The sequence below is a fragment of the Saimiri boliviensis genome, chromosome 10 (genome assembly GCF_048565385.1).
Source record: "Saimiri boliviensis isolate mSaiBol1 chromosome 10, mSaiBol1.pri, whole genome shotgun sequence".
In the NCBI taxonomy this organism is placed as follows: domain Eukaryota; kingdom Metazoa; phylum Chordata; class Mammalia; order Primates; family Cebidae; genus Saimiri; species Saimiri boliviensis.
Genome location: NC_133458.1, coordinates 15,965,689 through 15,991,599, shown reverse-complemented (window position 1 = coordinate 15,991,599; position 25,911 = coordinate 15,965,689). Strand labels below are relative to the sequence as shown.

Genomic DNA, 25,911 nt, shown 5'->3' with positions numbered 1-25,911 from the left:
GTGTGGTGGTGCACACCTATAATCCTAGCTACTTGGGAGGCGGAGGCAGGAGAATCACTTGAACCCAGGAGGTGGAGGTTGTGGTGAGCGGTGATCACGCCACTATATTCCAGCCTGGGTGACAGAGCAAGACTCTGTCAAAAAAAATAAGAAGAAGAAGAAGAAGAAGAAGAAGAAGAAGAAGAAGAAATAGATTCAGATGTCATAACTGTGTGAGTGGTGTTGAAACCATGGGTTTGGGTTTGGTGAAATTACCATTGAGTACAGATGGCCAGGAATATCCCTAAGGGACATAAACATTTAAAGAACCACTAAAAATGACTGAGAAGTGCTGAGAGAAAGTGCAGGCGAGAGTACTAACATAGAAGCCAACAGAAGAGAGAATTTCAAGAAAAATCCAAGAGTTTCAAGAAGCAAAAGCAAAGACTTTAAATATACAGACAAGAGAGTATCCATTGAATTTGGCAGCCTCCAAAAGCTAGGCAGCCTTCAAAGTGTGGGGACTGAAGCCAGGTTGAAGAAAGTCAAAGACATAAAAGTGATGTAAAGAAGTGGTGACGGCAAGACCAAGCTCCTCCTTCAAGAAACCTGACTTTGAAGAGAAGGAGATAGGGAAGGCAAAAGCTGAGAGAAACATGAGGTCAATGTGGAGTTTTTAAAAGTGGAGAATATCCATATGTTTCTAGCCTGAAGCAAAAGAAAAGAACAGGAAGTGGTGAGGAGAAAGGAGACAGAAAGCATGACTGAACTGGCAAAATCCATGAGCAGGTAGAAGGGTGTGGGATCCAGAATACTGGGTTGTACCTGGACAGGAGAAGGGACCCATTTCTGCATTGATACAGGAGAGGAGTAAAGGATAGGTCCAGACGAAAATGAGATTAGAGAAAGTTAAGGTATTCTCACTGACGTCCCTGATGTTCTCACTGAAGTACAGGAAGCAAAGTGGTCCTGTCAGAAAGGCAGTGGGTAGTGGTATAGAGAATTCTGAAGAAAGATGAAAGGAGGAGAAGGCTTAGGATGAACAATTCACAATTCGTAGACACTAATGCTCCTTTGGGTGACTGCTTTTCCTTGTATTAATACTCAGCAGGAGTATCATTTTCTCCTCTAGAAATACTGAGCCATGATGTAAGAGTACAGGAACTTTGTGATTAGGCTGATCCACAATTGGGGCTTTTAAGGACGTATCATAGAAGAATAAAAACGTAGGAGGGCCAAGAGTAAGTGGAAAAAGAAAGCGATTTAGAGTAATTGACTATCAATTTGGCACTGAGGGAAAATGAGTGGGCAGGGAGTAGAATCTTCAATGTGATTGAAAACTTGGTGCAGTTAGGTCTTCAGGGGCCCACAGAAAAACCTCTCTCTTCCTCTTTTTATTTTGAACTAAGGTATGAAAACAAATGCAGGAACTAGGCAGATGGAGATCAAAACATCAGCTTTATAAGTGTCAGCAGGAATGGAGGACAGAGCACAGATATGTGGTCTCTATCTGATCTCCTAATTCTGTGAACTGAACGTATCCAGTTGAAACAGCTCCTTCAGGGCAGAGACCAGTACAGTAAGCTTATTGCATGAAGAAGCAGTGAACACCTGAGGCAAAGATAGCCGCTGTCAGAGAGAAAGGGGCTGGATCCATGCACCGGTCCTTCTAGACTTGGGGAGGAGTGAGTAAGTGGTGGAGTGAGAGAAGCCAGTATTGCTACTGTTTTGTAATTCACCACATGGAAGCTTGAGAACAGGGAAGCATTTCACCACCCTCAGAGACACAATGGACACAAAAGAATCAACCAGAAGAATATGGGATGTGATTATAGAGAGTAGGATCTCGGAATTTTAGATTTCCAAAGTGGAATAGTTCTGGGGGACATTAGGGGCCAGGATATGGCCTTGGAAATGGGTGGATGTGGCGAATTGGAGGTGATGTCAAGGGCAGAGAGGCTAGGGTATGGTTTTAATTATTCATGTGGTCAGGATGTGATCCAGGATGACACTGGACTTGGGATGCCAGGACACAGAAGACAAAAAAAATTAGAGCGTGAGGGTGATGGGCTTTGAAGCAGAAGTGAGGAGCCTTGGACTGGATTGTGAGCCTGGGGTAAACCATTCTGGCCTATGTGTGGAATAAGATTCCAGAAGTGAGGTCAGTACTTGATGCAGCTGGATTTCATCAGTTTCATTTTTCGTCACCATCTGTAAGCCAAAGATAAATTTATTACTGATGTCCCTATGTTCATTCATCCTCTTTTTGGACAAGTGTAAATGGTGGTTGTTAGTCCATGTTAGGGGGAGCAGTGGAGGCGATACTTGCTGAATTCATGGTTTTTAAGGTCTAGCTTTAAGAGGAAAAGAAAGCTTGAGGATTCCATGCTCCAAATTAGAGAGCATTACATCCAGTGAAAGGAGATTATTAGTTCGCTTTCTAGCAGGTATAGGTAGAAAATAACCTTTGCAGAGAGAAACTCCCAGAGTGGAATTGTAGATGCATGACAAAATTTTTCTCTCTCCACATTAAAAGGAGTGGCCTCAGACTCATCAAGCCTCTATCTCGTACACGGGACCTACAGAGAGACCTCCCAGTGAACCAGAGGAAACACCTGTACAAAGGCCTTCTTTGTACAGGAGAATATTACGAAGGCTTGCATCCTTCTGGGCACAACCACAGGATGGTGAGCAATGTGGCGACTGAAGATTGGAGGGCCCTGGTCCGTTTAGGAGTGCCCTAAAGTAGATCTCCAAAATCAGGTTTAGAGACTTAACTAGAGCAGGAGAAGCCTTTCAGGGATGATTGAATTCATCCTTCTGTGTGCCACCAGAGCAGGCCCAAGCAGTGTCCCATCAATGGGCATAGCAGTCTCTGTGCACAGTTTTTCTATTCATGTGACTGCTTCTGGTAGTGATGATGTTTTAGGCACAGAGGTGCCATTTTTACCTCTATGTATAAGAGGCATGAAACAAATAAAATGAAGGCAAAGAGTCAGCAGACAGGCTTGAGAAGCTGAGCTGAACAGCTAGCAACTAGCCGTCTGTGGTGGGTGGTGAAATGTTAATGGAAGAAACTGACCTGTAGCTAATGGATTCCCACAGCCCTTTCCCAAGAGGTGAGCCCAAAGGTCTGGAAAGATGTGCAGCTGTCCACCATTGAACTGTCCATCACAACACGGAGCAATCAGCTTGACCCAACAGTAAGTGTGCTTTTTTATTAGAAACGCATTTGGTACCTAGGAAAAGTGACAATATGTATACTCTCCCACTAATTCAGTTATTTATTTATTTTACCCTGTGGAGATAGAGAGGGCAGGGTCAGGAGAAAGGATATGATGTGCCTTTAGGGAGTAACAGCAATGAGAGAAGCTACCACCTGTAGGAGTAGCATAAATGCTTCTGGGGCTCTGATCACATATTCTGCTCATTGCTTAATTGGTTTACAGAGAACTTAGGGTAAGAGGAACTTAGAAATGAAAATTAACTATTCCCATTTGTCACTGGAAAAAAATTGTGGAGCTTTTACTTGAGTAAATAGCTATTATTTTTGTGACTATACTAATTATGTCAACTTAGATCCTCAGAAGAAAAATAGCCACACACATACATCTGTATCTGTATCTACATACGATTCTATTTAGGTCCAGTCCGTAGGTATGCACTATCCCATATGGTAGCTATTAGCCACATGGCTAGTTACATTTAAATTAATTAAAATTAAATAAAACTTAGTTCCTGAGTCACACTTGCCACATTTCAAGTGCTCATCAGCCATATGTGGCTAATAGCCACTGTATTGGAAATCACAGGTATATAACCTGTCCATCAGCGCAGAAAATCCTGTTGGATGGTACCGCTATAAACAGTACACCAAAAAGTGTTGAAATGAAGCAGGCATTGCAAACTGGTCTGCCACCTGTTTTTGTATAGCCCAGAAGCTAAGAATCTTCTAATTTTCAATGATGCAAAGAAAATCAAAAGAATAATTTTTGTGAACAGAAAAATATGTAAAATTCAAATTTCAGTATCCATAAATTGGATTTTAAGTTTTATTGAAGCACAGCCATATTCATTCACAAATATATTGTCTGTGGCAGCTTTTGTGCTATAGGGGCAGAGCTGAGTAGTTTTGATGGATTGTATGGCCCAAACGACTAAAATGTTTATTAGCTGGTCACTTACAGAAAAAGTTTACTGACCCTGGTATGGCAAAAACTTTGGTAATTTATATTAATGGGAATGCCAATAGGAAAGTAACTGTTAACTGTGGACTAATTACATTCAGCTTTTATGCAGATCAAAGTAGTCTGTTCACTGTTGTCTAGGCCAGTCTGAAATTAGCAGATGGAGTTGGAATAGAGTGATAAGTTTGATTCCAGTATTAATATAATGAGAAGTTTGATTTTAATATTAATATTCAGAGGATTGAGTTGTTTTCTAATTATAAAAGTAATATATGTCCATTGGAAAACATAGCTCCTTTCACCCTGTAAAAAAATTATAGTTTGATTAAAGAACTAAATATAAAATAATAAAATAATTAAAGTAGTAGGGTAAATGGCACATGTTTATACCTATGTAACGTGGCTGCACATCCTACATATGTGAACTTAAAAGTTTGAAATTTTTAAAAAAGCATTAGGATAAAATCTAAGTGATTATCAGTATAAACTTAAGGAGGAAAAGGCCTTACTAAGCATGACATCTAAGGCAAAAATCATACTGATGCATTTGTCTTTTTATTTAAAAAGACATTCTAAACAAACTTTTAAATTAAATAATTGGGAAAAATATTAGCATGTGATAGACCAGGAATTCACTTTCTTTATAACAAGCTCTTAGGATAAAGCAGTAAGAAATGGGCAAAGGACTAATACAAAAGTGAGCAAAGGGTAACCACAGAAAATGCATAAAAGAAATACGCGTATGAGAAAATAGCTCATATTTGCTGACTACTGCATGCTAGGCACTGTCCTAAGAATTTTTCATAATATTATGTAATCCTCATAGTTACAATATTAGGTAGATATCTTTATCTGTATTTTATAGGTAAGGAGATGGAAAAGTGATTTCTTCAAAGAAGTGCAAATTAAAATAGTAACATTGAATTATGACTAAAAAGCATGTTATAGATTAAAAGCTTAGTGGTGGTGTATGTTTCTGCTGGGACTATAAATTGGAACATCCCGTCTCAGCAACTTGGTGTAGTATATATTAAGTGTCTAAAACATATGCATACCTTTTGCCCTACTAACTGTATTTCCAGGAATTTATCTACTGAAATAATCTGATGAATATATAATGTAGGCAGTCCTTTTTTACATAATGGAAATCTGAAAACATTGGTGAAAGTGGATATATGAATGCTAAAAAAAAAAAAAAAAAATTCTGTTCCAGAGAAATTTGAGAAAGATACAATTTTTAATTATACATCTTCTTTTTAATGTCTTTAATAATATGTATTCTGAGCATTTTGTTCATGTTCTTTACCATTGTTCTTTTCTCTAATGATTGAGTACCAGTGAATGGATTGAGTTCAGTGAGTATGTGATTGCGCTCAAGATTAGCCACTTTCACAATGCCAAGTGCTTTTTATCTTTGTGCCTATTATAAAAGTGTATGATACTGTGCTTCTTATCACTAGGAGCAGCAAATTCATTTGTTTCTTTTTTGCACAATTATTTATAAAAATAAAAGCAAATGCAATACAGTATTTAAAGACAGTGTAGCTGCCATGTAATAGCTCAAAATGCTCACTTATTAAAAGCAGCACATTCAGTGTATGAAAGAAGCTGTAGGAGTGTGGAATGTGTGAAAATTAGGATCTCTTACACAACTATGCTCACTGGATTTATAAGAGTAAAATATTTGCAGTGAACTAATCAGACTGAATATATTTTGGTACATTTATTAAAAATCATATCTATTTTATGTATGTATTATTTTCTATCTATTGATATGGGAAAAAAATAGGTGAAAAGATTTGCAATGTAGTTTCATTTTTCTTTAAAAAGGAAATGCTCCCACCTGCCTGTGAGTGAGTTTTGTGACTGATGGAGGTCAAGCTCCAATTTTATGTTCTTTCCAAATAGAAAGCCAGTTGTCCAAGCACCATTTATTGAAATGTCCATTTCCCCCCTCTGATCTTCAATAAACCTCTGCCTTACATCATGTCTATATACATGTAAATGTTTCTGGTCTCTTTCTTCTATTCTGTTTTCTCATACTTGTACTAATACTCTGCTTCTCTTATTATAGTTTTGTAAGTTCCACTATGTTTTTCTCTCTTTTTTTTTAACAGTCTCTTAGCTATTCTTAGCTCATTTGAGTTCCATAAATATTTTAGAATGTTTATTTTACTAAATTCCACATAAAAATGTTATATTGATCTTACTGCATTGTACTCATAGATCAATTTGGAGAGAAATGACCTCTCTACAGTACTGACTCCTGTAGCATATGAATGGGGTATATCTCTTCATTTATTTAGGTCTTCAGTGTCTTTCAGTGAAATTTTACAGTTTTCTCTAGAATAGCCACATATATATATATATATATGTATCACTGGATATATGCCTTAATTTTTTATGCTATTCTAAATAATGTATATTTTTGAGACAGAGTTTTACTCTTGTTGCCCAGGCTAGGGTGCAATGGTGCTATCTCAGCTCACTGCAACCTTTGCCTCCCGAGTTCAAGCAACTCTCCTACCTCAGCCTCCCGAGTAGCTGGGAATACAAGCATGCACCACCGCAGCTGGCTAATTTTGTATTTTTAGTAGAGATGGGGTTTCTCCATGTTGGTCAGGCTGGTCTTGAACTCCCAACCTCAGGTGATCCGCCCGCGTCAGCCTCCCAAAGTGCTGGGATTACAAGCGTGAGCCACCGTACCTGGCTATTCTAAGTAATATCTCTTAAAATTTAATTTTCTATCTGATTTAGTAGATGAACATATAACTGATTTTTTATATTAATGCTGAATCAGCAACCCAATTATTATTCTAACTTTCTCTCAATGAATTCTTTCAAATTTTCTATAGGTTTAGTCATGTCCAATGCAAATAGTGCAAGTTTTGTTTTCTTTCTTCAAATATTTATCCTTACAATTCTTCGTTTTACTTAGGGCACTGGCTAGGACCTCAGTACAGGTTGAACAGAAGTAGCAGTAACAGGAGTCTTCGTCGTCTTTCTTATTTCTGATATAGAAAGTCTTCATTGCTTCATTCTTGGATTTAATGTGTTTTCTTTTTTTATAGATACCCTTTATCAGATTAAAGAAGTTCCTTTCTATTCCCAGTTTGCTAAGCATTTTTATCTTTCATGTTAAAAATTTTAAATATTTAATTTTATCAAGTACTCTTTTAGCATCTATTGAGATAATAAAGTTTCCTCATTTAATCTGTCAAAGCAACAAAATGAATTGATTTTTGATTGTTAATGTGACACTTCAGGCCAAGATGGAGCAAAAAACACCAGCTTTATATCTTAAACACCTTAAAAATTGGACAAAATTGGCCAGGTGTGGTTGCTCACTTCTGTAATCTCAGCACTTTGGGGAGCTGAGGGGGGCAGATCACGAGGTCAGGAGTTTGAGACCAGCCTGACAACATGGTGAAACCCTGTCTCTACTAAAAATACAAAAATTAGCCAGGTGTGGTGGCATGCACCTGTAATCTCAGCTACTCAGGAGGCTGAGGCAGGAGAATCATTTGAACCTGGGAGGCGGAGGTTGTGGTGAGCCAAGACTGTGCCACTGCACTCCAGCCTGGGTGACAGAGGGAGACTCCATCTCAAAAAAAAAAAAAAAAAAAAAACTGGACAAAATCTATGAAACAACTGTTGCCAGACATTGGTATGAAACAAGTGGCATAGGACAGTGATTCCAGAGAGCAGGGAATCGAACATGGTGAGCCTGATGCTTGCCCCAGCTGACTGCTGGAGAGAGGCCACACCCTACGGAGAGGGCACCCACACACAGCCCATGGCCTCCCTCAGTTGAGGTGGCCTTTGAGAATTTTGAGAAATCAAGGCAGCTAGAATTGCAAGGCAGAATACAAGAGAGCAACATGGAGAGGAGAGCTGCACCCAGAACTGAGCTAGAGGCTTATGGAGGTTTTCTCTGGAATCTTCAGCTGAGTATTGACAGGTTCATGCATGTGAGAAACCACCACCCAACACCGGAGGTTGAGTTACCAATGAGGAGCAGGCGGGACAGTCTCAGGAGAGTCAGTCCTCTTGCAAAGCCAGGAATAGTTCATGTTCGAACCAATTAGAGTAGAAAATCCTCTTCAGACATGGGGCATTGGGTAGTGTCCTCAGAAAGGTATTGCCTCACTAGTAAGTCAAAATTAATTCTAAAGTCTGCCCTGTTCACCGTTAACAAAGCTAAAGGCTCACCTCCAGAGAACCACAGTTTCTTTATAGGTAACTGAACTGCGCCTCCAGAGCAAAGCTTTAGAAGAGGGGTCAGCAAAGGACAAACCACAGGCCCGACTATCCGGCTGCCATATATGTACAGCCTGGAAGCTAACAATGTGTTTTACATTTTTAAATCATTAAAAAAAAAAAAAGTATTATTCTGTTACATGTGGCAGTTGTCTTCAAATTTCACTGTAAGTAACATTTTACTGGAACACAAGCATGCTGGTTCATTTGAGTGTTGTCTCTGGCTGCTTTCACGCCACCATGGCTGAGCTGAATAGCTGTGAGAGACCTCATGGTCTGCAAACCTGCAGTGTTTGCTCTTTGGCTCTTGACAGAAAGTTTCCTGACCCCTGTTCTAGTTGCAGTGCGGCTCTCCCCTGGGCTCTGCCTTCCCCACAGCCTTTAAGCAGTGGCTGTGTTTTCTTTTTCTTCCTCCCCTTGTACGCTGGGCCTGGTGACTTGGTGGTTGTCCTCCTGATTCTTCATCACTGCTTTAACCCATTCTTCCTCCTCTCTAACTCACCCTCCAGCCAGAGATCACTGCTCCTGGGAGCTCCTGAAGCCCGGGCCATTCCTACACATTTCTCTATAATGTTAATTCCTAGCCCACTGTCTCCCTCTCCAGTACTACTCCTGTCTTAATTCTCAACATGGCAGCCAGAGTGATTTTCTAGCTAAAATGAAGCCAGAACATATTTCCCTCCTTAGAACCCTCCAGTAGCTCTTTGCTTCATTCAGCCTAAAAGCCAGCTTCCTCGCCATGGTCTATGAGGCCGTGCTGATGTAGCTTCTCTTCCCTCTGTCTTCCTTGCTTCTTGTCCTTGTCACTCGCTCTGCTCCAGCCACACAGGCTTCCTTGCTCTTCCCTGCTCGTCAGGTATGTCCCCTGCTACCACCCTAAGGCCTCTGCCCCAGTAGTTCCCCTTGTGTGGATTGCTCATCCCTGGATTAGGGGTTCTCAAAGACTGGTCCTTAGCCGGGCACGGTGGCTCAAGCCTGTAATCCCAGCACTTTGGGAGGCCGAGGCGGGTGGATCACGAGGTCAAGAGATCAAGACCATCCTGGTCAACATGGTGAAACCCCATCTCTACTAAAAATACAAAAAATTAGCTGGGCATCGTGGTGCATGCCTGTAATCCCAGCTACTCAGGAGGCTGAGGCAGGAGAATTGCCTGAACCCAGGAGGCAGAGGTTGCAGTGAGCTGAGATCGTGCCATTGCACTCCAGCCTGGGTAACAAGAGCAAAACTCTGTCTCAAAAAAAAAAAAAAAAAAAAAAAAAAAAAAGACTGGTCCTTAGATCAGCACATCAGTATCAAGTAGAAGTTGCTCAAGATGAAAATTCATGGGCCTCACCCCAGATCTACTGAACCAGAAACTTGGGATGGGCCAGAGTCTGAGTTTAAAAATATGTATGTGTGTATATATATATATAATTTTTTTTTTTTTTTTAGTTGACAAACCAAAACCAGATTGAGTGTTAGCATGCTCTCCAGTGACACTTGCTAAAGTCTGAGAACCACTGCCCTGGATGTCCACATCACTGACTCCCTCACTTCCTTCAGGCCTCTGCTCCGAGGCTTCTCCACAGACCCCCTTCCATAATGCAGCCACTGCCATCAGCGTCACCTCATGTTCCCTGCTCTGCTTCTTTGGTCTTATTTTCTAATACACTCTTAATATACTTGTGGTATCCTTCTCTTCCAACACAGTCTATAATTTACTGTTTTACTATGATCTATTCCCTTCACTCTCTACAATAGAAAGTAAGTTCTTTGTAGGCAGAAATTCATGTGGGTTTTGTTCACTGGTGTAACCCAAGCTCCACGAGTTCGTGGTGCATGATTGGCACTAAGTAGTTGAATAAAAGGTGAATTTTCAAAGTCATCCACTTTGTGTTTTGTAATTCTTAGGTGAGAATTAGTTGTTGTTAGTTACTCTTTAATCTTAGGCAAAGGCTTTAAGGCTCCCAGAGGCCTGTGGGTTATCCTGGACCTGCAGATTGAACTACCCCAAAAGAAACAAGACCTCTATTGAAGCTGACACAGAAGTTGTGGGACTGATTTACAGAGGCCAGGGTTTGTGTGGCCAGTCACTGACTGGTAGCAAATTATGGGATGTGGTCTAAGAACCAAGTCTGTTTTTATAACCATTTTGTCGTAGCTCACGTCATTCAGGGCTTTCTGTGGCTGGAAATGGAAAGTTTCTAAACATTATCGTAGATTAAATGGATTGCTGTTTTTCAACTCTGGTTGCATACCGAATTTGCATGTAGAGCATTTAAAGGAGCACAACCACCTGGGCTCTCCACACCAAGCAGATGATCCCATGCTCTGATGTGGAGCTGATATGCAGTGAACACTGAGATTGCTGGGATGGGCTGAAAGCTTGGCCTGCAAGAGAAGTAATCCTAGAGACTAGAGCAGCAATGACTACTAGTGAGTGACAACTTCCAGAACCTCCCCCTCTTGAGTTTTTTCTTTTGCTTATGTAGTAACAAAAAGCCAAGCAATGGAGATGAATTTTCTATAAAGTATACCTCAGTAAAGCTCTTTGTGAAAAAAAAAGACTGAAAATACGTTCAGAATTAAGTCACTACAAGTAGAGTCCCCTAACTATGCATAGCTTCAAACTATGAACCGTCAAAGCTGAGGATGGCAACAGGCTGCATTAGCCAAATTTTAAGAGTAACAACGTTCGGCTGGGCGTGGTGGCTCAAAGCTGTAATCCCAGCACTTTGGGAGGCCGATGCAGGCAGATCACCTGAGGTCAGGAGTTCAAGACCAGCCTGACCAAAATGGAGAAATCCCCTCTCTACTAAAAATACAAAAATTAGCTGTGGCGCATGCCTGTAATCCCAGCTACTCAGGCGGCTGAGGCAGGAGAATCGCTTGAACTCGGGAGGTGGAGGTTGTGGTGAGCCAAGATCGCACCATTGTACACCTGGGCAACAAGAGGGAAACTGTGTCTCAAAAAAAAAAAAAATAAATAAATAATGACATTCATGTTCTTAACCTTTTTAGAGCAAAGAAGATTTTATGAACATCTGCATTGAACCTGACTCCGTCAGCAAAGGAGACTTTATAACTATAGGGTAAGTGGACTGGGGTTCATGGGAAATGAGGCTTGTGGTTTTCTCAGACTTTACTATTCAGGGTGTGCCATGAAGTCTAAGACAGAGTCCAGCCAGAGCCTTGTCTCGTTTGAGAATTTTTATGTCATTTCTTTACTACGGGCTGACATGTATAGTGCCCTTCTCCTATGTTGGACATCACTGTTCATTTTGTGGGGCTCAGAATGTAAGAGCAGTCTTTTTCAATGGAAACCTAAGAATTCAATGGAGCATGACATAGCATCAGGAACTTTGGTTTCAGGGTCAAAGAGCTGAATGCAGATTTAGATTCTGCCACTTACTGATGTCATGAATTGGATCATTTAGTGTGTCTGAATCCTTTCCGTCTACAGAATAGAATAACATGATCATCTCTGCCGGTCTCAGGACTGACTTTCAGTCTGGATGCGTGTAAAGTGCTTTTATATTGTGAAGCACTTCACAATACCCATTACTGTTTATGTCAGTTCACCATGTCCTCCTATTCCTAGGGCCTTTATGAAAAACTGGAAAAGGTATTGGGTACCTTGGACATTTCCCAGGCCTTTTTCCAATACAGAATACTTCCAAGTCCTGTGATTTGTTAAGTCCTACCTCTGCCAGAATTTTATTGGTTAAGAATACTATAAATCCTCCACCGGCCTTCAGAGCATCTGAGGAGCTGGCGTGTTCCCATGCCAACTGGTAATCTGCTCAGCTCCGCTTTTCTGTGCTTTGTCTCAGAGCTCCCTCTCGTGCCCATTTAGGGATCACACATTTCTGCTGCAACGGCCTGGTCTCCATGGCTACTTCATTGTCTACACAGGCACATAAGTTTTTCTCGCCTTTGCATAAATTCTTCAGAGGCTGAATAGCTGATTCTGCAGCCTTTGATTTTCTTGCTGTATCGATAGGAAAAAGAAGGGAAAATCCTCTTTCTTCTGCAGAATGTCCAGAAATCACACAACCTTCATTGATAAGTCTGGCCAGCGAGACCAGCAATATTCAGATTCCTTTACGATACTGGTATCCAGAAGTAGAGACCCCAATTCTATTGCTTAGGTTAGGCGAAGCCACTATGTTCTGCATGGTTAGCACCAGCAGCGGCCACAGTGTCCTTCTCGTCTCTACAGGAAGTAAAATCAAGTAATGTCTATTTTCTCTGGATACCTGAAGAGAACACTATGAAGCTGCATAGAAAACTGAGTTTCGTAGAATTACTGTTGTTAATGAATGATAAATAATGGACTAATTGACTTGGATTAGCTTTTACTGTATTTCCCCTGCCTAGCTATCACAGGTATATCTGCATGAGGTGGAGTGTGTGTATATGTGCTGGAAATTTTACTCCATAGTCACTTAGTCAAGGTAGATATTGTATGCCAAGTAGACTGTGTTATAAATACAGTCATCCCACGGTAACCTTGGTTCCAGGACCTCCCTCAGATACCAAAATCCAGATTCTCAAGTCCTTTCTATACAGCAGCATGGTATTTGCGTAGACTTATGCACATCTTCCCTATGCATATTAAATCATCTCTAGATTACTTGTAATACCCAATACAATGTAAATGCTATGTGAATAGTTTTACCGTATTGTCTAGGGGATAAGATAGTCTGTACATTTTCAGTACAGATGCAAATATATATGTATTGTCTATCCTCAGTTGGTTGAATCCACAGGAGTGGGACCCACAGACAGGAAGTCATCAGAGAACTTTTAAGACTAGTTGTCTTTTAAGACTAGTTGTCTTACATAAAAGAATGATCTACATTAGAGTAGAAATATTTTCTCCTTCAAGTAATCAATCACAAGTAACCAAATACCAGAAGTTTAGCACTTTTCCTAAAGAATTTAATTTCATTGTAATTTTTAAATATGAGACTAACAGTCTAAGAATTAGGTACATGTGGAATGATTTAAAAAGAACAATTTCAGAGAAAGTCATACAGTCTAGAATGTATCACAATACTAAATAAGAATCACTGCTGGAAAAATTATTTATAGAAACTCTGTGGCTTAATAGACCATCTGCCCACTTATGTTACTTCATAAAAAAGGGGGAAAGAATTGCTACATTGTTGCAACCTGATGCAGTTGCCATCACTGGTCTCAAGCTTGTTTTTTTCCTGTGCTCACAGAAGTCGAAAGGTGAGGAACCCCAAGCTGCATGCTGAGGGCACGGAGTGTCTCCAAGCCAGCCAGTGCACTTTGCTTGTCCCAGAGGTGAGTGGGGAAGGGGTCGGTAGTCCCACAGTGTTTGATGCATTCTTCGGCCGCCTGCCCCCCTGTGTCCCCTCCCCCCTGTTAGCTGATCCACACTCAGCATTATGTGCCAAGCATTTTTCCAGGCTCTGGCTCGTATTAGGAGGGACTTGAAAGGGATGGCAGAAGCCCCTTCGGAGTCGCGGATTTAGATCTGGACTCCTTAGCACTCCCATCGTTTTTGAGCCAAGGTTCTTGATTGTTAGGTCTCCTGGCTTTTATTTTTCCACATGTAAAAAATGCTGAAGGTTAGTACATTAAGATGTACAGAGAATTGTCTAGCTGGCAAATGTTAATAGTGGCTTTTACTTGAACATTTTTTACAAAGCATCTGGAATCAGTTTTTAGTTCATCACTGAATTTTTCTGTATTATGAAATGCCATGCTTAGAATAACCTATATAAGTGGGGGAAAAATGGAAATAGAATCTGAATTGTTAGGTTATTCAACTGGCAATATGGAAAAAAGGAGCCCTTTCAGGTAGCCTTTGAAGACATGTGGCCATTATATTATTCAGACAAATCTATAGGTAAACTGAAGGTATCCCCAGTGACTGGCATCACAGTCTTGATATAAATATTGAATTAAATGCATGAGTTATGGAAGGGTTTCATAGATCCTCTAATGATATTAATGTTGATATACCTTAGGTGTAAAGCTAAGCAAGTCTTAAAGAATAATGAAAATGATCCAGCAGGTAGAATAGCTTGTCATAAGAGAATTAGCTGTCTTTCTCTATTTTTATTTGAGAAGGATTAGCATAATATAGAAGGACTATATTATGTTGATGAATTCCTTAAAGATGTGTCAGGACCCTTGCCTTTTAATACATATTTGAAAATTATAACCATGTTGTTCAAATCCCAAAATACTCTGGAAGGAGATAGGAGCCAAAAAAAGTAAATCCTTTTTCATGGATGGTAGAATTAGGATGTTTCCAGAACCAGCACTGTGCCCATCATAGTAGGCACTGAAGTTTTTTTTTTTTTGGTAAAAGAACATTAGGATAAATCCTCAAAAGAGGATGATATTTTCCCATAATGAACTTCTGGTGCTGTTGAGAGACTTCCAATTCAAGCAGGCCACTGATGTGGGTGTGAGCTGTTCTGAATATTCTCTTCTCCCCAGGGAGCCGGGGGCTCTTTTAGCATTGACAGTGAGGAGTATGAAGCAATGCCTGTGGAGGTGAAACTGCTCCCCAGGAAGCTGCAGTTCTTCTGTGATCCTAGGAAGAGAGAGATGCTGGCAAGCCCCACCCAGTGAGCAGGCGGAAGACAAGTGCTCTGTGACCACACTTTAGGCCACTGGTGAGACTGAAAGGGAACAGGTGCCTCAACCACTCCAACAGTGTTGTCAGAGGGTCCCAAGGGCATTTTCAGGCAAGTACTCCTCTGCCCTCTCCAGCAGTGCTTCCCAGTGTGCTCTGTCACCTGCTTTGCAATCGGCTTTGTTAGCGCATGTTTTCTTTCAGTGTGACGGTTGACCCTCCTAAACACAAACTTTCCTCAGGCTGGTTCAAGATAGAAAAAGACTTTCTTCTGATTTCTTCCGAAGTGCAACCATAGTGGAGAGCCCGCAGTAGGCTCAGCCTGCCTAAGCCCTTCCATTCTTGTTCTGTTCTTTGACCGTGCTAGTAATTCTGGGGAAAGTGCCTTCCTTCCCTGGTGACCCTTTCCTAGTTCTAGGCTCCTCCATGGGTGCTGCTATTTTGTGAGCTCTGGCTTCTGTTTAGCTTTTATTTCAGTTCTATCCCGAGTCCAGAAATGTATGTGAAGTTGTTTCCACCTCCAGCCATGGCTATAATACTGTAAAATGCTAGTTTTATTTTTTTAGGTAGTGCTTCCTCAATGGTTTGCATGAGAGCCACCTGGGATGCATGTTGAAAATTTATTTGGGGTCCACCCCAAACCTAACAACCCAATTTGGGGAAGGGGCCCAGGAGTGTGCATTTTCTAAAAGTCAGCCACCCTTCCCAGGTGATTCTGTAAGTTGTCCCTCAACCATACTTGGAGAAGCAGTGTTTTAAAAACAGTGGTCCACAAAGTATTCTGCTCATGTGCCCCCAAAAAGTATTTTGAAAAATCATGTATCCCCTCACCCATCTACGTTGCCATCTAAAATTTTTCATGGGAAGTTAAATAGTTGACAAAGTATGTATTTGCTGGTGTTGTGTAAATATTGGTATTTTAAACATATCCAGTACCATTTAAATATCACCACGATTTGACACCTTTCATTCATTTATAAAAATAAATGAGCTAGTTTTTTAGTAGTTGAACATTTTAAATTGGCTTTTCTCCTTCTGTATTTCCGTACCACTTTCAGCCAAGAGTCCTGTCATAATGTAATCTATTATGCCTGACATCTTTTAATAATTCACCCCATTATCTTGTCAACAAAAAATATAAATGGAAATAAGTTTTTTAGTTCTGTTATTTCAGTCCAGAACAAATGTTACTGGTATATAATGAAAATATTAATATAATTCTTTGATGATTAAAAGTTGTTTTATTAGAATGTTCTTTAACCTAATTAGTTCATTTATCTAAGAGTACGTGAATGTTATTTACAGCTGAGATGGGGTTCAACCTCAGTTGTATTCCTTGTTTCACTTCTTTATAGATGTAAGCACATAAATTCTATGGGACTAGAAAGAAGTATGTTAACAATTTTGTGCAGTTCTTTGAATTCCTTTGGAATTTTGACAAAAATCACAGCGCTCTATCATCAAGAATTACTAATAATGATCTATCAATTAACAACTTGATTAGATTCTCCTTTAGTTGTTGAAAGCAGAGAACTAAAATCCACCTGATTTGCCAAGCCTGTCATTAGCACCATTTACTTTTCCTACTACTGGCATTTTCCTTTGTTTAGTGCCCCTGAGGTTCTTATACTCTGGAGCAGGCGGCCCCAAACTGCGGCCCCCTGAGGCCATTCATCCGGCCCCCCGCCGCACTTCAGGAAGGGGCACCTCTTTCATTGGTGGTCAGTCAGAGGAGCACAATATGTGGCGGCCCTCCAACAGTCTGAGGGACAGTGAACTGGCCCCCTGTGTAAAAAGTTTGGGGACGCCTGCTCTAGAGGGCAGTGCACCACAGGAAGATCAATGAGGGAAGACTGCAAGGCGGGAAGCAGAGCTGGCAAGCCTGATCTACAGGCTTACTCTTAGGCAGATCCCATTTAAGGTACAGTACATACACCATGCCCACACATCCCATGGAGAGACACGACCAGTGCGTTAGTGGATTACACAACAGCTATGAAAAGTCCATGAATGGAGATCACAAAATGTAAGGCCTTATTTCACACTATCTATTCTTCAAGGTGGCAAAATTTCTGCTTTTAGCAAAGACATAACAACAGATGGTTGCAAACATCAGCATAAAGATCACTCATCCCATACCACCCATGGACAGGGAGAAAGGGATACTGTGGTATATGAAAATAAAAGTTTTCACCTGAGCTGAGAGCATATCTTGGTTCTGTAACAGCATCAAGGACCAGTGCAGAATCTGGCTTGCTTCTTTGCTAGGCTACCAGTGTGTGTATATGTGTGCTCATTTTATGGTTCTAATCGTAATGGTACATATAATTAAGGAAGGATATAGAAGCCACATTAGAATCTTAATTCGGTTTTAAATATAAATATACCTTGTTTCAAACTTTGTTTTCTTGATTCAGGCTCTTCCCTGCGACGGCTTGGTTTCCTTATTGTTGACTGCTTTGTTCTTCCCCATAAGGCCTGCATGGAAGATGTTTAACAAAGCAACTAAAAGAGAGCGAGCCTTGTCAGCCAAAGCTGGAATGCTGAGCTCTCTGGAGGAGAACCTAATAACCCAGTTCGGGGATGGGGCAAAACTGGGTCTAAAAAAACTACATTTTTTAAGTCAACTTCCCTTTCCAGGTGATTCTGTTTAGTACAAACCTTTTGACAGGTTAATTTCACTCAAATGCAAAGATTACTTTTGTTAAAAATACCGTACTTGCTTTCTATAAGAGCTTAACATAAAGCTTTTTTCTTTCCTCGTAGCTACTTTACACATATTTGTATGCAGTTATAATTCCTATGTGCCAGTGCTTCACAAACGTAACTGATACATCAGTTCTCACAACAACCCTAGAAAGTAGCTACAGGTTGAGCTTCCCAAATCTGAAATGCTCCAAAATCTGAAACTTTGCCACCATGATGCTCAAAGGAAGTGCCCAGTTGAACATTTTGGGTTTTGGATTTATAATGCAAAGATTCTAAAATCCTAAAACATCTGATATCTGAAAATACTTCTAAGTCCCAAACATTTCAAAGAAGGGATACTCAGTCTGTAATATTATATGGTTACACAGCTCAGAAAGTAGGAACCCGGCTTTGATTCCAGGCCATTTTATTTACAGAGCCGCCACCAGCAGTGTACTCTATACCAGTTCTAAATAAATACTGCAACTCAGCAAAAGGTTAAAAATGAAATAGAAGTTTAGAATATACACATATGGCCGGGCGCGGTGGCTCAAGCCTGTAATCCCAGCACTTCGGAAGGCCGAAGCGGGTGGATCACGAGGTCGAGAAATCGAGACCATCCTGGTCAACATGGTGAAACCCCGTCTCTACTAAAAATACAAAAAATTAGCTGGGCATGGTGGTGCGTGCCTGTAATCCCAGCTACTCAGGAGGCTGAGGCAGGAGAATTGCTTGAACCCAGGAGGCAGAGGTTGCGGTGAGCCGAGATCGCGCCATTGCACTCCAGCCTGGGTAACGAGCGAAACTCTGTCTCCAAAAAAAAAAAAAAAGAATATGCACATGTACCAAATATATACATACAGTTTTAAACTGATCTTCTGGGTGGTGTAGTTATTCCCAACTTTGTTTCCCATTACCTGGAGAAAGTTTGTCCTGATCGTGGCTTCTAGGAGGACAGGTAGCAGCTCCCCAGTCTCCTCCATCATGACTGTAAGTGAAGTCAGGTTCAGCCCCACAGCTCTGCTCGTGGGGTGGGCCACCATTCCTTCCTACCACAAACCACATTTCTTGGACTACAGAAGGGATTGCAGCACACATGTTCATGTTAAAATGTGAACTTTAATTGTAAAAATCATTTTCTGTAAATATAGTTATGTCAACCTCTCTGCACACAACTTGGTTCAGATATGATATTCATAGATGTTACTTGTACCACAGAACAAAATCAATTCAAGAAACATTTACTCTTAGCTTCAGGATTAACCCCAGCTTTCTTTAGGTCTTAAATTTATCACCACTGGAAACAGAGAGCACGGCATACCTGGGCACACCAGTATTCAGGGCAAAATTTATTAAGTGTCTTCCCAATTTCATAGTATGAGGTAAATACCTGAAACAAAAATAGATTCAGTCTCTCGTATTGCTATAACTCTTAGGCTGGGTTATTAATCAAAATAGGGATTTTACCTTTAAGGCAACAGGGAGGCTGTGCCGATTCTTAGAAAGAAATGGGGAAAAGTTTTTCTAAGGCTACAACTATTTGTTTAGGCTTATTTTCCCAGACCTGTACAAAAATTCAGTCAACAAGTTTTGGGTAAATACAGGAAATTCATTTTGCTTTCCTCTGCTCTCTGTCCCTGAAGTCACTCATCCAGGTTGGTTGTTCAAAAGCCAAGAATCTCCACCATTCTTTACTTGACAATCTTTGTGGACACATTAGACTGAAACTTTTTTTTGCAACATCTTAAAATTTTTAGTATACTTTTTCTTTGTTTAGTTTACCCAAAGGAAGGAGTTTTCATTCTAATGTCAATGAAATATATTTGCAACCATCCAACTCAGTGAGTGACCTCTGTGTGGACTGTTCCCTTTATGGATCATCTCTGGCTAAGAAAACATCCTGCATCACCCCCACACTCGCTGACTGGCCTCAGAAAGCAAAGTAAATTTATTATTAGTCTAAATAAGCATTCTACAGGAAACATAAGTAATTCACACCTGGTCTACTATGAAAATTAAATTTTCTGAATTTAGATCATATTAACTCATATTAACTCTAAAAGCCCCACAGTATGCTAAAATTCGAGAATTCTAAAAAGATGAAAGCAAGGCTTTTCTTCTCCATTGTCATTTCTTTATATAGCACTAGAAAATTCTTATTCCCTTTCTAAATTTGCAATTTCATCCAACTGCCCCTAAATTCTAGTTTGAAAAATGAATTAAAGTGCCAGTTATAAATCTACCTCCCACTCCCACCTCTCTCCAGTTAAGAGGCCCAAAAATAAGAATGATGCCATTTACCCTTTTTCATACTAGAGTTTTACTTAAGGTGGGTGTTTTTATGTCAACCTTCCTAGGACTGTCAAGTCTACCTCCTAAAGAGCGCTGTCAAGATTTCATAGCACAATCTCCTTATTCACTCTCCAAATTATTTCATAGTAAAACTTCTATGGGGTCTCAGCCACTACCAAATTACAAAACTGCCCATTTCCTCTAGAACAGTTTTAAAATTTCCTTCCATTTCAGTATATGCATACTCATTTCATCACACAGTAATATCAATAAAAAAATAAACTTCCATTTCTTATAAGAAAAACATTAACTTAATTCACAGTTAGCCATTTCCAACAACACTCAGTACTCCAGTAGCTTCTAGGAACAGAGGTATATTAGTAATAAAAATGGAATATTAAAAATCCATGACTTGGGAGTAAATGGAGCCGTTAACTCCTCCTCTCCCCCTACCTGAATCAGAAAAGAGTTTTCCTGAAATGAGACGGGACGGGACTGGGGTCAGCAGGATTCTTACCCCAGGGTATAACTATAAGGTACAGGGGACAAGACAGAAGCACTGGCCATTTTGCAGAATCCAAGCCCACTAGCTTGGGATCTATTAGGGAGATAAAAGCCCATGCCTGGCATATTGGTCCCCATGCTAATTTTCTTGCCCATGTTAGAACTGTCATCACAGTAAGGCAAGTTCACTGCCAAGCTGAGCGTTATCCTATTTTATTCATCCACCTGCCCACTCTTCCTTTACCTCTGCAAGGCTGACCTATACAGAGACTGGAGAAAGCATCTTAATCCAGTCCCCAGGCTATGCAGTTTCAACGGGAAATAAATGGTCCCTCGGGTCTCTGCCTCTTCTAGAAGGGTTGATGTCCTATGACTGAAAGGCTAATTCATTACTGCCCTTTACAAAAGCTTCCCTGAAGGCCTCAGTTTAAAGGTGAGTGATTTCATCTTTTAGTGTGTTTGAACGGCTTTCAGTGTATCAAGACTGATAGCAAATTCATCCTCAGAGCCCCCAGAATGAAAAACAATGATTTAGCTAAGATTTATCTTCTAGCCAAAAGATCATCAGTAGTCACACGGTCACAAATCTTCACATGTGGCATCTGGGAGCATCTGCACTGTGTACCATCTTAACTTTCTTGACTTTCAAGTAGAACAAAACAAGATAAGTTACAAATGCAAGTTCCTAGGCTAAATTACTTCTATTGATACATCAGTGATTTCAGCTTCCCTCCCCTTAACCAGATGGAAGTGGAGATGCTCTAATAATGATGGATATGGAAGGCAAAAGACTTCTAATTCATTGTAACCATAATTTACTGAGGACTGTACAGGTCCCAGGTGGGACACTGAGGCTGGAATGGTCTCTACCAGGCATAGAGAAGATTTCACATTTAAAGCCCAAGCAAATTCTAAACACATAACTTGGCCCATGCTTTAGTCTGGTAGGAGATAAGCTCTACCATTTCTAACTCCTTGTGGAGAGTCCTAAGCCAGGGGTCAAATGGACATTTTCCCAAAGGCTGAGTAGTATCTGCTGAGCCTACAGAATTGAAAACACTCCTTTTAACAGGCCTTTGTCATATTTTACATGGATACCAACAAGCTCCAAACATGGATTCTACTCCCATCTGGGATCTTCTAACTTAGGAACAATAAAAAGGGCAGCCCAGCCAGCATCTCAGGTGAGCAAGTTATTTCCAAACCAGCACATGGTTCATTCACAGTATGGCATGTGATCAGGCTTAAAGCTTCACAGGAGAACTAGGCCTGCTTAGGCAGGTGAGGGCTGAGGCCAGGCAGCAGATAGTGGCAGAAGGTATCATACCACAGGTTTTCAATCCTGCTCCAGGAGGTCAATGGTAATCATCATGTCCGCCCCTAAAGAGCTTACAGACCTAGTAGTCTGTGAACAGTGTTTACCACCTTCTTCTGAACAAAAGCGGATGGCTTCTCAGAAAGTATTTCAAGACTGGCAGAAAAGCAGGTCCACATGGCCCCTAGCTGCTTTTGTCACTGTGGAATTCCCCTTGTAGAGAACTGGCAGCAAAGGATCCTGGGTTGTGCCTGCTAATTTCTGATGTGGGGGAGCAGAATCTGGTGCAAAGCAAGCCTTAGGTGATTTCGGAGGCCACAGCCTCCACTTCATAGCCCAGGGAAGACATACTCTGAGGACGATCAACGGTGGCAGAGGTAACCGAAGAGATAACGCACGTGCTGTTCAGCCAAGCAGAAGCTCTAAGCAAGATTTCTGGCCCTATAAAGAAGCTGGCAAGGTAGGGAAGGACCAATTTCTTGGGATCTCTCTTAAAGGGAGAAGTTCTGCATTGGGGTCAGCTGAGCCTAAGGCCCCTATGACCCGAAACATGGCACTGCCTCACTGGCACATTCTCCTCTGGGGCCACCCATACCCTGGCCCTCTCCATGAGCGGGAGGGTGACACATGGAGATGCAAGAGAGAAAGCTACCTAGACAAGCACGAGTGAAGGGAACCCAGAAAGGTTTACCATTCAAAGGAAAATACAGGAACTTCATTCTCACCCTGCTACCTTGATACCAGCACTTCTGAGCTTGCAGTTTAAAACAGCACAGGAAACAAAAGTGTTTGCATACAGAAAGCTCGGAGCAGAAATGCCTAAAGCAGCCCTCCTGGCAGATTCCCCAAATCCAGAAAAACGAAGTCTTCTTGTGTCCTCTAGGAGAATCAGGCCTTTCCTTTCACCCCTACTCCTGCCTCTAACCACCTACCCCCAGCTTAAAACACCCTGAGCCTCAGGATACCATGAAAAGTAACCATTACTTAGTCTAAGTTAGAAAGGACCCAACAACCCTTGAGAGGCAAGAGGAGAGGGTTGCATGTGAAGGAGAAAAAAGGTGAGATTTCAACCTCAAAACAAGGATTTTTTTTTCTTTTGTAAACATACACATTACTGAAATGGTGGCAACTCACAGTGCAGAGGAGAAAAGTGTATTAACTGTACAGTTTACATTTCAATGCCCAAACTTATTTATATATTTACATAAAGATGCTACCTGCTACCTTCATTAATCAATGTCGACTGGCATTTCCACATATGAATTTCTTCAGTTTTGATATTCCATATGAAGGAGCTATAGGGAAAAACACTTTTGAATAAAGCATGAACCCTAAGAACCTTATCTTGGGATGAGATGTGTGACCCAGCATTTGAATGTTATTTCTCTGCTGTGTACATTAGTCTGGCTGGGTCTTGGTCACAGACATGGATGAATTCATTGATGGGCTATTCCAATAACACAGCCAGGTGAGAAGGGTAAGGAGGAAGAAATTATTTGTTGTCAACAACCGGGTATCCCAAGTAAAAATCCTCAACCATGGCCAAAAGCGCCTAAACTCGACTCACAGGAACTGGCTAACTGGTTGACAAACATGTGAGCTGCCCTCCTGCAAAGGCCAACCAGAGAACAGGCAGGGAGCAACGAGACCCAGCTAGAGCAGAGCACTGCAGAGGACGGATAAATCCATCGCTGATGCTCAGGGGTCCTGACCAGTGTCCTGGGTGTGACCACTGCCACATTTTCTAACAAATCTGTTATGTCCCTGAATCCAATTATTTAGCCTAAGGAATGTCACCTCTGCTAAAGAGAAGCGTGTTTGTAAGGAGTCCAAAGTGATAAATGGTCTTGTTAGCATGATGCTCCACCCTCTGAGTTCACCAGCTCAGATTCTTGCTAGATTCTGGAATCCAGTCAATCTGTGTTGACCCAGAGGTGTTACTACTAATGCCTCCAGAGAACTCATGTCCAGATGAAGCGACTTACAGAGCGGCTTCTCTATCCTGCTCGAACTTCAACTGCTCTATCCTCTAGTAGCCCAAACTTTACCCTTTAAAAATACCCAACTTACTCCAAGAGCACATTGAACCCTTAAGAGACTAAATTGGAAAATGAATTTGCTTGCAAGCTTCAAGGCCAGCATTAGCCCTTAGCAATTCACTAATTCATCCCAAGAGAGGTTCAGAGAAAGAGAAACATTACATTGCATGGCCACCATTAAGTTACCTTGAGGAAGGTTTCAAGGCTTCATTCTACAATTTTAGTTTTCAGCTTACTGATAAGCAACTTCTGTCATTCTGACTGTAAGATAAACTCACATTTGATGTCAGAAACATCCTTTTCCTGTCTTTGTGGTCCCTATTCAAGTAAACAGAGAAGACATTGAGTTGCCCTAATGAAGAAGAAAAGGGATTTGATCCCCAAACTATAGACTTCTAGAACTACTAAAAACCTTAAAAGATCATCTGATCTAGTTTCTGCCTTTAGACAGACGAACGCCTAAGGCCACACGGGACAGATGGTTGTCTTACTCTCGAAACATCAAGGGACAAAGATAACACAGACTTTCTGAAGAGTCATCCCAGTGTTTTCAGAGCTCAGCCCACTCCTAATGATACAATTTTGACCAAACCCAAAGGACTAGCAGTTCTGGGATAAAGTAGCAGATTCCAACATCCTAGCACGGCAGGACACAAAACCAAGGCGATCTCACCTTACCTCTAGGGAAAAGGGCAGAAAGGAAATTGCAAAAATTACGTTTGTTGGAAAGTATAAACAATATTCCTTTGTGTCAGCTTAATAAAAAAAATGAGGCCCTCTGGGGGCCTGGGGTGAACTCCAGGCTGCTCACATCCCACGTGAGGCGGCTCCCAGTCCCGTTGGCTCCTCCTATGGGCAACAGGGGTTGTCAATAACCAGCATGACGTCAATGCCATAGGCCTCTAGCAAGTCCAGGAGAAAGCTCCGGTCTCCTTGGGGGTCTAGACCCATGCCCCGGGCATGCTCTGCTGTCAGAGTTTTGTCTTGACTGGCAGACACCTCCAACAAAGTCTGAAATATCCGGTTGTTCTGTTCTAGGAAAAACCTGCATTTGGAAGACAAGACACAGGAAAGGAAGGGGGAAAAAAGCTCACCAGATAACCCACATATGAGGAACCAAAACTATACTGTTTTAATATACTTTTCAGTGGATTCGAAGGTATCTTCTAAAAGAAGAAAAGAGTAAAAGTTAAACAATTATTCAAGTGCTACTAACGTTTAGCAAAGAAACCATTTGTCATTAATTATGGTGTGATCAGGGAAATCTCTGAGCAAGACGGCCTGTCAAAAATCCATTTTCCTGTTAAGAGGGAAGTGACTGGGGTTTCAACACAGCCAGGGAACAGGCCCCCACACTCTGCTTTTCTCTCTTTCTGCTTAGTCATAAGAGGAAGTGAAAATTCAACAATAACAACAAAATGAATCTGAGCCAACGTTATCCTTGGGTGTTTGCTCTCCCTTGATGACTCTTTGGGAGGAGTGAGGTTACGCACGGTTCAAGATTTAAAAGTCATGGCTGTAGAGTGCTCTATGAACGAACAAGGCCTGTTCAGGACAGCGTTCACTGTCTGGTTAGCCTAGACGGTCTAGCCCCCTACAGCTCTCAGGTTAGCAAAGGGCCCGGGGCCTGAAGCAGTCCTGGGTGCTCAGGAATTTCAGACACAATGGCACATGTCATGCCTGGATGAGACTGTGGCTGTGCTCAAGTCTCAGATACCTTCCACCTAAACAGGATGTAGGTTTTAGGAAGTCCTCTATTAGAATCAAGGTGCTGTACCTTTGTAGAAATGCCCACAGTTAAGTTTTCAACATCAAACCAGAAGTGTTACTCCCCAACCTCACCCCTGGAAGGCCAAATAGGAAGCTGGGAGAATTCAGTTCACGTCACAGAAGCTACTTCACCCAGCTCTCTAGGAATGAAGCCAGTGCTGTGAGGTGTAAAGGCCCTGGCTCCTGCACTTACGTGGCAAAGAGATTTCATTTGATTCAAGAATTAAAATGTCAGATTATCCCATAATACTCAGTGCAAGGACCTACTCTATTCA

General features: G+C 41.3%; 2 protein-coding genes across 6 annotated transcripts in view; one reads left to right on the top strand and one right to left on the bottom strand.

Annotated features, from left to right (window-relative positions):
• Positions 1-25,911, top strand: part of AGK (acylglycerol kinase) — a 113,733-nt gene that overhangs the window by 80,822 nt on the left and 7,000 nt on the right. For 3 of the 4 annotated variants that reach the window (XM_039472672.2, XM_039472673.2, XM_074378993.1), the window contains exons 12-16: positions 2,516-2,666; positions 3,085-3,182; positions 11,428-11,498; positions 13,638-13,722; positions 14,890-18,568. In XM_039472672.2, coding sequence (XP_039328606.2) covers positions 2,516-2,666; positions 3,085-3,182; positions 11,428-11,498; positions 13,638-13,722; positions 14,890-15,024 — 540 coding nt within the window. In that variant the 3' untranslated portion in view covers positions 15,025-18,568. Of the gene's footprint in view, positions 1-2,515; positions 2,667-3,084; positions 3,183-11,427; positions 11,499-13,637; positions 13,723-14,889; positions 18,569-25,911 lie in introns of those variants that run through there. The other variant, XR_012512005.1, reaches the window with a different exon arrangement.
• The window catches only part of DENND11 (DENN domain containing 11), a 58,166-nt gene continuing 36,957 nt past the window's right edge, over positions 4,703-25,911 (bottom strand). The window contains exons 9-10 of one of the 2 annotated variants that reach the window (XR_012512004.1): positions 18,634-24,911; positions 4,703-17,506 (exon numbers count right to left, since the gene is read on the bottom strand). Coding sequence is in view for 1 of the 2 variants with exons in the window: in XM_010340394.3 (XP_010338696.2) it covers positions 24,716-24,911 (196 nt within the window). In the remaining variant the exon portion in view is untranslated. Of the gene's footprint in view, positions 24,912-25,911 lie in introns of both variants that reach the window. The other variant, XM_010340394.3, reaches the window with a different exon arrangement.